The 10,889-nt window shown below is 43.7% G+C and overlaps 1 protein-coding gene across 1 annotated transcript; it reads left to right on the top strand.

Moving 5' to 3' along the window:
• Window positions 1-1,468: 1,468 nt before the first annotated feature.
• LOC310867836 (GPI mannosyltransferase 1-like) lies at window positions 1,469-10,228 on the top strand. Its single transcript, XM_083777985.1, has 8 exons — window positions 1,469-1,752; window positions 2,670-2,843; window positions 2,999-3,119; window positions 3,672-3,945; window positions 6,966-7,069; window positions 7,549-7,703; window positions 8,368-8,469; window positions 8,937-10,228. Exons 1-8 carry the CDS (start codon window positions 1,573-1,575, stop codon window positions 9,117-9,119), a joined length of 1,293 nt encoding a protein of 430 aa, XP_083634111.1. The 5' UTR covers window positions 1,469-1,572; the 3' UTR covers window positions 9,120-10,228.
• Window positions 10,229-10,889: the final 661 nt, after the last annotated feature.

The raw sequence follows: 10,889 nt of genomic DNA, 5'->3' as shown, positions 1-10,889 counted from the left end.
CCTTGGTTGAAAAAAACTAAAGTTGTCCTTTAAGCATTACACTTGTTTACAACAGGGTCCACCTTGTTCAATTCATCAAAACATTTAGAGACGTACAAATAGACACTTCTATATAGTTAAAGAACAGAACAGGAATTCATCATAAAGGAAGCAAAAAGCAAAAAGATGAAACACATGGTGAATTTATAGTTCATCTTACCTGCTGTGTTTCAGTAGTTGAGCTAACAAACAAACGTCCTCCTGCTTCTTAACGACGATACAGTGTTTTCAAACGACATGTTTTAGTTTTCTATGTAGACTATATTAAATTGTCGACAACTGCATTCAGACGCTCAGACGCAATGTTGTTTTAACAAAAAACACTGCTGTGGATTTGGAGAGTGCGTACCATAAACGGTTAATAGGGGGAGCCATGGTATAGCGTGACAATTCAATTCAATTCAAATGAGCTTTATTGGCATGAGGACATAGGTTTACATTGTCAAAGCAAGTTTCAAAATAATATAATAAAAACAGTTGGAAATGGGGAAAGTATACAGTTTGTTGGAGGGGGTACAGCATTTTGTAAACAGAGCTATGTCACATTTTGTAGTTATTATGTACAGGTTTGTAACTCTGAGAATGTAGCCTACAAATGGGACCATGCAAATGGGCCCTTAATTGGTTCCATTTGTACAAGCAGAGTTAAAGTTAAACAGTGATTTTACAATATTAAATTGGGGGTCCTAGAGATCCCATTAAATGGAGGTCCGTATAGACTAATGCATGTCAAACTGGAGGTCCTTGAAATTAAACGGGTTGAGAATCACTGCCGTAACATTGATTGATTTGATTGAGTTTGCAGAATTACAGTACATTTCAAGCACAAACTCAATACAAAGAACTGTGAGTGGACGACCCAAGCATTACACTTGTTTACAACAGGGTCCACCATGTTCAATTCATCAAAACATTTAGGGCGCGTTCGGAAATAGTGCACTGAGCGCACTGTGCAATGCAAGCTAATAGGCGAGTGCGCTCCCGGTGCGCATTTCCGAACGCACCCTTAGAGACGTACAAATAGACACTTCTATATAGTTAAAGAACAGAACAGGAATTCATCATAAAGGAAGCAAAAAGGGAAAAGAAACATATACAGTGAGGGGGAAAAAAGGGGAGGGGGGGATTCAGACTTTACAGGGGCCAGTTTCGAATTGCAGCCGTCCGTATAGGTGCCATTTGAGAGCGGTTTTGAAGGAGTCAAGGGATTCACATGTCTCTTATGGAGGTCCCACTGGCATATCTCTTCAAATGGGGGTCCGTGGGCTAATTAGTGTCAAGTCAATTAACTCTGGGTCCTTGACATGAAAACGTTTGGGAACCATGCACCGGTTGGTACAGATAGTAACCATGAGGTGGCACTGCTGGACCGTGCTGGAACACACAACTCTCTGGCTGGATAGGAACGTTGCAGCCATAGTCAGTCAGTCAACAACACACCGCCAGATCTACTCTAGCTCTCTAGCTAGTTCTTTACGACTATCTATCTATGGAACACACAGGTTTTAGATTAACGTAGCATCACATGGATGGATGACTGACTGTGTTCTAATGGAGGGACTGCTGATGGATAGACGTGTTGTGTTCACTCTATCCCTGGCCGTGAGGCTCGCTCTGGTGTTCTATGGAGAGTACCAGGACAGAACCATGGCTGTGAAGTACACGGACATCGACTACCATGTGTTCACGGACGCGGCCAGGTTCATCACCGAGGTATTTGTTTATTATTAACACTATTATTAACACATATTAACAGTTTAATATGTGGTGTGGGTAATAAAAAGTTACATGATTATTAGGATTAATGTAAAAGTACTGTTTTTTACATGGGTTTACTAACTGTGTTAATATTTATTGTCTTGACTTCCCTGACTGACTGTCAAAACTGTCAGATCAAGTTTGCACATGACTTCCGGTCGGTGGACTTCAAAATAAGATTATCTCGGGTTGATTTTTCAGGAATAATAGTAACCTAATAATACAAAACTAATAATAATAATAATAATAATAATAATAAATGTGTATCCTAAAGGATTTATAGCCTATTTTGTTGCCCCTTTCACATTGTGACCGATAATATCCTATAGCCAAACAAGACAGTGAAACATGTAGGCCTACCTGCGGTATACATGTTTGTATAGAGCATAGGTTATGTGGTTTTCTGGAACCACTGGAAAATCGGCCATTCATTTTTTCGGGATCGAGATTCTGCTATCAAAATATGACAAAAAACACGTGTTTGAAATAGACACTCATGCAGGGCTCTAAGGATGAATACAAAATGAATATCAACATCCTAACACTGTCCAATCTTTAGAAAGGGAGGGGGGTGAAATTATGACAGGCAGTTTCTGCTGTCAAAATATGACCCCCCCCCCCAGCCCCCCAGTCAAAAAACACTTAATGCTTTCTAAAGGTGTGATTTGGGGCTCTAAGGAGGGACTGCGACACACTATCATGCTGGATTTACCAGCCAAGGTGCTTCCTGGACCGCTAAGCCGGCCCACGTCAGGCTTTTCGTTTTGAATTCCTACTTTTTGATGCATACACTGCACTGAAAACCATCGCTGACGCACATGAACCTCTCTATCTTTCTCATGTAACCGCTGCGCTGTGTGTTTGCTGTCCAGGGCGAGTCTCCCTACAACAGGTCGACGTACCGCTACACTCCCCTGCTCGCCTGGCTGCTGACGCCCAACGTCTACCTCAGCCCCGTGTTCGGCAAGGTCCTCTTCGTCCTCTGCGACGTCCTGTCGGGCCTGCTCATCTTCCGCCTCCTGTGCCTGCGAGGCGTGGACCCCCAGGTGGGTTCTGTTACAATTTAGGCATTTAGCAGACGCCCTTAATCCACCCCCCTCCCCCATGGACCACAGCCTGTAGCTGCGTGATGGATGATGGTGTTACTTTTTGAATGAAATGCACTTTCGGATGAAGTTTATTCTGTTTTTTATTTGACCAGAGGGCGTGTGGCATCTGTTCTCTGTGGCTCTTGAACCCGCTGCCCATGGGAGTGTCCAGCCGAGGCAACGCGGAGTCCGTCCTGTCTGCTCTAGTGATGGGTACGCTGCACTGTATGGAAGGTAAGGAGCTCTGCTCTGGGTACGCTGCACTGTATGGAAGGTAAGGAGCTCTGCTCTGGGTACGCTGCACTGTATGGAAGGTAAGGAGCTCTGCTCTGGGTACGCTGCACTGTATGGAAGGTAAGGAGCTTTTCATGCACACAGTGGTTTTAAAACCTTTTTCTTTTTCAAGGTCCATTATAGAGCACCGAAGTCTGACGTCAATATCGGTAGAGGGCGCAAATCCACGGGTTCATGTACTTATTTTCTGGAGAAATTTTAATTAATTCTGACTTAAACGTCTTAAAACTACACTTCCGGATCTGAAATCAATATCGCTACTAAAATACTTAAATATACATTTAAAAAAAAAAATCTTTCTGTTCTGTAGCACTTTGAGACTTGTTTAATATAGTGTAATATAAATAAGTGTAATATAAATAAAAGGTATTGTTAATGTGACAACCTGGTTAAATAAATGTTATTATCAGGAGAACACAATAGGTGACACAGCTCTTGTTAATAGCAGATGCTAAACGTACCGTACTCTTTTTTTCTTTCTTATTTTCTTAGGCCGGCGCCTGACGTGTGCGGCGCTACTCTACGGCCTCTCCGTCCACATGAAGATCTATCCCGTCACGTACGCGCTGCCCATTGCCCTGGCCCTGCGGACGCCACCGCACGTGCCCAGTGGCGCCGAGGAGGAGGAGGGGGGGACGCGAGGGGCGAGGTGGTGCTGCTGGAGAGCGCTGGGGTTCATCGGAAGCTTCCTGAACCGAGAGCTGTTCACGTTTGTCGCCGTATCCGGAGGGGTGTTCTGCGGCTTCACTGCTCTCTTCTACCACATGTGAGGGAACCAGAAGTGACCCGTTAGAAATCGAAAAATCGCCCGTGTACATTTTAGTTAAACTAGCATTGCAATCTTTTTTTTTCTTTTTTTTTTGCAGCTTTCGCCTTTATTTATATATATTTTTTATAGACGGACAGACAGTAGGCTGACAGGAAATGGGGGAGAGAGATGGGGGACATGCAGTAAAGGCCGTCGGGATCGGGAGTCGAACCCACGGCACACTGCCATACTTTGACTACCGGCCAAGGTGCCTGGACCGCTGAGCCACGGCCCAGGCCCATCGCAATTTTTTAACCACTGTAATTGTTTTATACTTTGGCATTCAAAAATAGCAGATCTACAAGCTCATCATGCTATTTTTGAAAAATCTTGAACATTTGTGCACACTTATTTTTTATGTAATTTATATATTTTTAAGGTCAACATTTTTGAGGGTCGCTGGCCCCTCCAATGCATTGGATTACGTCATATGGCAGCCAAGTAGGGGATTTTGAATGTTTGTTTTGAGCACTTATGGCGTTGGTCGTTTGCCAGCCCTTAATGTTTGTTTAGGGCACTAAACAGCAACGTAAGTGTGAACACAAACATTGAAGACAAAAGTGAGGACGCAAATTGTGTTTGGCCAGAATGACATGATGACGTATAAGGCTAAGAGCGCCCCTCACTTCACACGGGTGTGATTCGGTATTACTTTTGACACTTTGTTTGTTTAATTTTAATAATGGTTAAAGTGGTTAAAACAAGTATGCTGCTATTATTTTAGTTAAAATGACACAGATCCATCCATTTCCTGGTCTTATAAGATAAGATCTTAATTTGTCACTGTAAGAGAAATACTGTACAACGACATGTCGTTTAGTGCAACCATAACACATGAAATGGAAGTGTTTGTACACTTCCGGTTCACTAGAGACTGAAACGATTCTGGCAGTAAATTCATTTTAACAGAGTTCCATGGCTGCCAGTTCCCACCTGATGTTGTGTGGGAGTTCAGACTGATCCAGACCGCGCCGAAGAACTGCTATCTTACACAACGTCTTAAGACTAGGAATCTTAAGACCCAAGTTTAAGATGTACATCTCATCAGAGGGCATGGAGACTCCGCGTGGACTCATATTGTATCCGCCAAAGAGGAAGATACAATCTCCCACAATGCAACAGCACATGCTACGCATTGGACCCGGGCCTTTCCCCTTTGGCACAACCTTCACCCAGGAGAAGGTCTCTGGACTGAATTTACACACCTCATTGAAGGTCCACTTCCGGTCACCGGTGCCAAATATGTACAGCTCTCCATTGTGGGTAAAGGTTGAGTAAAGGTCGTCACGTCCCCCTGTATGAAGCCATCCATTACGTGCTATCCGCCAGAGGTTTGTATGTGTGTCAAACACTCTGACGGTGTTGTAGTAACGACCCCACACCCCCCCAGATACAATCATCTTTGTGCCAATGATGGCAGCATAATGAGATGATGAAGCAGGTGGTTGATTCTCTCCGGTGTTATTGATTAAAGACCAGACCATTGTGGTGGTGTCCAACTTGTAGGTGTCATTAGTGTCTCTCAACCGCTGGTTACATCCTCCATGGATAAACATGGCCTTCCCCAACACACAGGCTGAGTGGTTGATCCTCTCCTCTGGAACAGTCCCAGAAACCCTGGGTTTGGACCATCTGTGGGTGTCGACATCAAATGCATAAAGCGCATCCTTTCTCCATGCCCCTCCCCAGAGGTAGACGGTATTTCCTACTAGCGCAGCTGTGTGGCCGTAGCTCCTGCGGGGGACCTCGTGGGGGAGATCTCCTTTTCCAGGGGTCACTGCAGGAGTCAACTTCTTCTTCTTCTTCTTCTTCTTAGGAGTCAACTTGTTCCAGTGTAAAGACACTGTGTTGAAGACGTGAACATCAATGTGGGCACCGTCGTCGTCGCGGTTACTTCCAAAGTAGTAGAGCTCGTGGTCCACTGCTACAGTGGCAGCACTTCGTGCCCCTGGCGCCCCCTTCTGTTTGGCCACTTCCCAGTGCATCTCTCTCTCCCTCTCGTCTCGTCACAGTTTCTTTGCCTTGTACAAGGGTCCCTGGTTCCAAACCCACAGCCCAAAGTATCAAAGTGTCCTTGAGCAAGACAGCTTAAGCCTTAATAACTCCCAGGGTGTTGTATTAACAGTGAGTACTGGAAGACACACGTCTTATAAAGGCTACTTAGACTGATGACATCATAACGACGTCGTATAATATACGACGTCGTTATGATGTCATCAGTCTAAGTAGTCTATATTATAGACTGCTCAGACTCACAGCGATATCATCACGCACACACAGACACACACACACACAAACACATTAAATTTTGCTTTGACGTTTTATTCTCCTCCGGCCTCCTCCTGGAAAATAATTATTAAAAATAAATGAAAAAAAAAAACACGGCCCCCTCATCTATTAGAGAAGGACAATATCAGTTACCAGAAATAAGGTTGGGGTGTTTTCGATGAATCTATGGTTAAAATGGAGTTTGACGTTATAATGACCTTTATATAGGAACGGGGCGGGGCAGTTAAAATGCATATCAAATATCTAATTACTGAATCAAGTAACTTAAAGACTGTCTGGGGTGTTCACATAATAAGCCAGAGTAGACGATAAAATTAAGGTTTTTAAGTGGTGCAACCACTTCTACATCCAGCATGCAATGCCCTGTACGTGTTTGTGTGTGTGTGTGTGTGTGTGTGTGTGCACCTGTGTGAGCAGGAGTGGTGTGTGCATGCGTGAAATTGGAACGAGAGAAGTATGTGACATGGCTGCCACCTGCTGGACGTAAACGATACAGAAGAAATTGAATGATACAGAGAAGAAATTGGAATGATACAAATTGGAACGATACAGAGAACCAATAGATGGGAGTTGCACCACTTGGTTCACACTGGTGTGATTTTTTTCTTCAAAGTGAAATATCCCTTTTAAGTAGATAATCAGTTTGGGTGGTAATGCCTAACGTCCTGTGTTCCTTTTCTGTCCTACAGCTATGGCTGGGAGTTCCTCCACGAGACCTACCTGTACCACCTGACCCGACGCGACACCCGGCACAACTTCTCGCCCTACTTCTACATGCTCTACCTCACTGCAGGTGTGTACCCATTTGTAGTTCTTAAATGCCCTACCTCACTGCAGGTGTACCCATTTGTAGTTCCTAACTTCTCGTCACTGCAGGTGTGTACCATTTGTAGTTCCTAACTTCTCTACCTCACTGCAGGTGTGTACCAATTTGTAGTTCCTAACTTCTCTACCTCACTGCAGGTGCGTACCCATTTGTAGTTCCTAACTTCTCGTCACTGCAGGTGTGTACCCATTTGTAGTTCATAACTCCTCTACCTCACTGCAGGTGTGTACCCATTTGTAGTTCCTAACTTCTCAACCTCACTGCAGGTGTGTACCCACTTGCAGTTCCTAAATGCCTTACATCACTGCAGGTGTGTACCCTCTTGTAGCTCCTAAATGCCCTACCTCACTGCAGGTAGTCTCTACATGCTCTAGTCTACCTCACTGCAGGTGTCGTCATAGTTTTAGTCGACATAATTGACACTTGCATGCGTGTGTGTGGTTCAGACGGTGGGTGGAGCGTGTGGCTGGGCCTGGCAGCCTTCCTGCCCCAGCTGGGTCTGCTGCTGCTGGCCTCCTGGGCGTACCACGCTGACCTGGCCCTCTGCTGCTTCCTGCACACCGCCATGTTCGTCTCCTTCAACAAAGTCTGCACCTCACAGGTAGAACGTCCCAACTGAGAGCAACATCACCCTTGTGTATGTATTATTAGAGCACTGGTTCCCAAACCTTTTCACATCAAGGACCCCCAAATTGACACTTAATTACTAGCCCACGGACCCCCATTTGAAAAGATATGCCAGCCCCATAAGAGAAGATCTTTACGGCTCTAGCAGAGATTCTCAACCCGTTTAATTTCAAGTAACCCCCCAGTTTGACATGCATTAGGCTACGTACTAGGCTACGGGCAGATTTAGTGGCATTTCTATCTCTGAGATCCCCAATTTATATTGTAAAATCAATGTTAATTTAACTCGGAGAGTGTACAAATGGAACCAATGGACCCGTACACTCTCAGAGTTACAGACCCATAAGGGTTCATTAAGGTTCCAAACTATCATTTAGCTGGGGACCCGCTGGGGGTCCCCGGACCCCACTTTGGGAACGACTGTATTAGAGCACTGGTTTTCAACCCTTTTCATGATGTCAAGGCCTCAAGGGTCCCATTATTGGTTTGAAAATTCAGGAAAAAAAAGAAAATGGGATTTTTACTGTAGTCGTGATCCATAAAAATGGGTCCCGAGCCACTGTTTGGGAAACGGTGGGCCCGCTAGAATGTTGTAGGTTCTTCTGTTGAACCTTTGCTCCGCGTGTCGTCCTAAATAGTACTTCCTGTGGTACCTGTGCCTGCTTCCTCTGCTGATCCCTCGGCTCAGTCTGTCGCCAAGACAAGGAGTTGGTCTGCTGCTTCTGTGGTTCGCTGGCCAGGTAACGAGTCTCATCATGTCGACAAAGGCGTCCCCGTTCTCTAGCATTTAGGCCTGATGTCGAAATTAAAAAAATAATAAGTCTTCTAAATCATGACAATTTCTCTGAAAAACGTCATGTTTCTATATCAGTGATACTCAATATTTCATGTCAAGGACCCCCACAAATAATATGTAATTGGCCGCCGATCCCCATCTGAAAGTATGTTGTTCCAGGGACCCCCTCAAGAAGCAAAGATGAGTTAAAAACATTTGCTGTGAAAGAATATATATTCAAAGATTTGCACCACATTCTCACGATTTTTCAAAAAATAGACCTACAAGCTCGTAGTGCGGCTATGAGCTTGTAGATCTGTTATTTTTCAATAGCTACAGTATAACAATGCTTAAAACACCAAAAGGGGTTCCCGTTCTGAATGAGTTAAGCCCTATTCTGTACTTTGTACCAATGCTGTGTTTGTGTCTCAGGGGGTGTGGCTGGGGCCGGCCTACCTGCTGGAGTTTGAAGGCTACAACACCTTCCTGTTCATCTGGCTGGCCGCTCTGCTGTTCCTGCTCATCAACTGCTTCATCCTGCTTCAGATTCTGGCCCATTATACGCTCCCCCCCAACACCACGACACGGACCGCACACAGACTCAAGGTCCAATAAATGGACGCACAGAAGGATCTTCTCCTTGTTCTATCATTCCATGTCGAAACACTGTGTGATGCACACCCTGTTTTGGAAAGAACTTTGGGCCCCTTCCCTACTTCCCTCACAGGTGTTATCAATGATACTAACGAAGGCTCTGTTCCATTCTGTTCCAGTCAAACAGAGTCAGGGTAGTTGGCTCACTAGAAACACTCTGTTACACCAGTGGGTCTCAAAGTGAAATATATTGACAGTTTCATGACTTAAATGTTAGGGAGCTACTACTAGCGGAGAAGAGAGCCAATAGAACAAGTCATTTCATGTGTGGTTGAGCTCTGGAAATAGTAGATCTTGCTTGTAGATCTGCTAGTTTCAAATGCCCAAAATATAATGGGCTGAGAAGTGTCTTTTAAACATCTGACAACTGAAAAAGCCAAAATGCAGTAACTACGGGGGGAAAAATGTCAGATTAAATTATAAAAGTTTTTCAAATGGTCAGCCAAATGAGATACCAGCAAATAAGTGATATTATAATAATTGTAAATATGTTCTTCAAGGAATTGCTCATACCCCAAAATCATGAAGGCTAATATGACCTTTATTGGGATACAAAAATAAGTCGGCCTGTCGAAAAATACTGCGCTTTGGCTTTGTAGATCGCAGCAGAGTAGGTCACACCGGTGTACTCTGAAAAGATGACTCAATAATAGTAATACAGATTATGCTATTTAGTTGTCTGACTGATATGCAGCACTCCATAGGTCACTGTCATCACGGACAAAACATATTGTATCATGTTATAAATATGGACTGTTTCACTGTTACATTATTTACGGTGCACACACTTCCTAGATGCCAGAGCAGGGCCTCTGTCCCAATCTTTTCCACAATTCCTTGACAGTTTTCCTACAGAGTTTGTCCAAACATCCCACAAATCAGTAAACTACACAGTCTATCTATATAGTCATTAAATAAATAAAAACCGGTACATATTCCATCCTGATTGGCTAACAAAGTTTGCAGCATGTTGCTCCATTTTGAACAAAATACCTCAAATCATGAACATGGCATGACCAAGACGGATCTGTCTGATATTTCACATGGCATCCTGATTGGCCAATTCTGAACATTGCCGGCCCACAATGACCTGCACACACACAGGTCACACAATGACCTGTACTCCGAAGAGCACTTTTTTATGTTTTGTTTTTCTTTTTACAATGCCCGTAGGCCTACATGGAAATTGTCAAACGTGAATTTCGTTTTTAAATGAGAAGTTTTTGTCTTCCATAAAATAAAGGTGTATGAATAAATCATGAGAAAAGAATACTGTGACAAGTCGTGCTAGTCAGGCAGGTGGTTTGGGGGGTGAATGGTGAGAGCTCATTAAGGACAAATGTAGTGGTTCTCACATTTTCTTCCACAGAACAGTGTCAACGTCTGTGCACTCACTGTTCCGTGGAAGACGTGCGTCAATGTTATCAGAATTACTGGGAAGTCTGAGGTTAAGAAATTCCAAAGAAAAGGCAGTTAGAATCTCAAGAAGGGTGAAGTGTACCAGCTTGCCTGATTGAGTCATCATTATTACGAAATGTGCCCATATAATCATGTCATCATGTGCTATATCTTGCACGTATTTGCCATTTTTACTATATATATATATATATATATATATATTACTATTATATATATTACTACTATTATTAAAATAGTTCAAATAGCCGATAATAGCCATAATGTATGGATGTAGATCTGCTTCAAGATAGTAAAATATGGGGAAAAAAAGTT

This window comes from Protomyctophum parallelum, assembly GCF_964188405.1.
Source record: "Protomyctophum parallelum genome assembly, chromosome: 12".
In the NCBI taxonomy this organism is placed as follows: Eukaryota; Metazoa; Chordata; class Actinopteri; order Myctophiformes; family Myctophidae; genus Protomyctophum; species Protomyctophum parallelum.
Note: the sequence above shows the minus strand (reverse complement) of the source record. Positions and strands in the feature narration are given on the sequence as shown.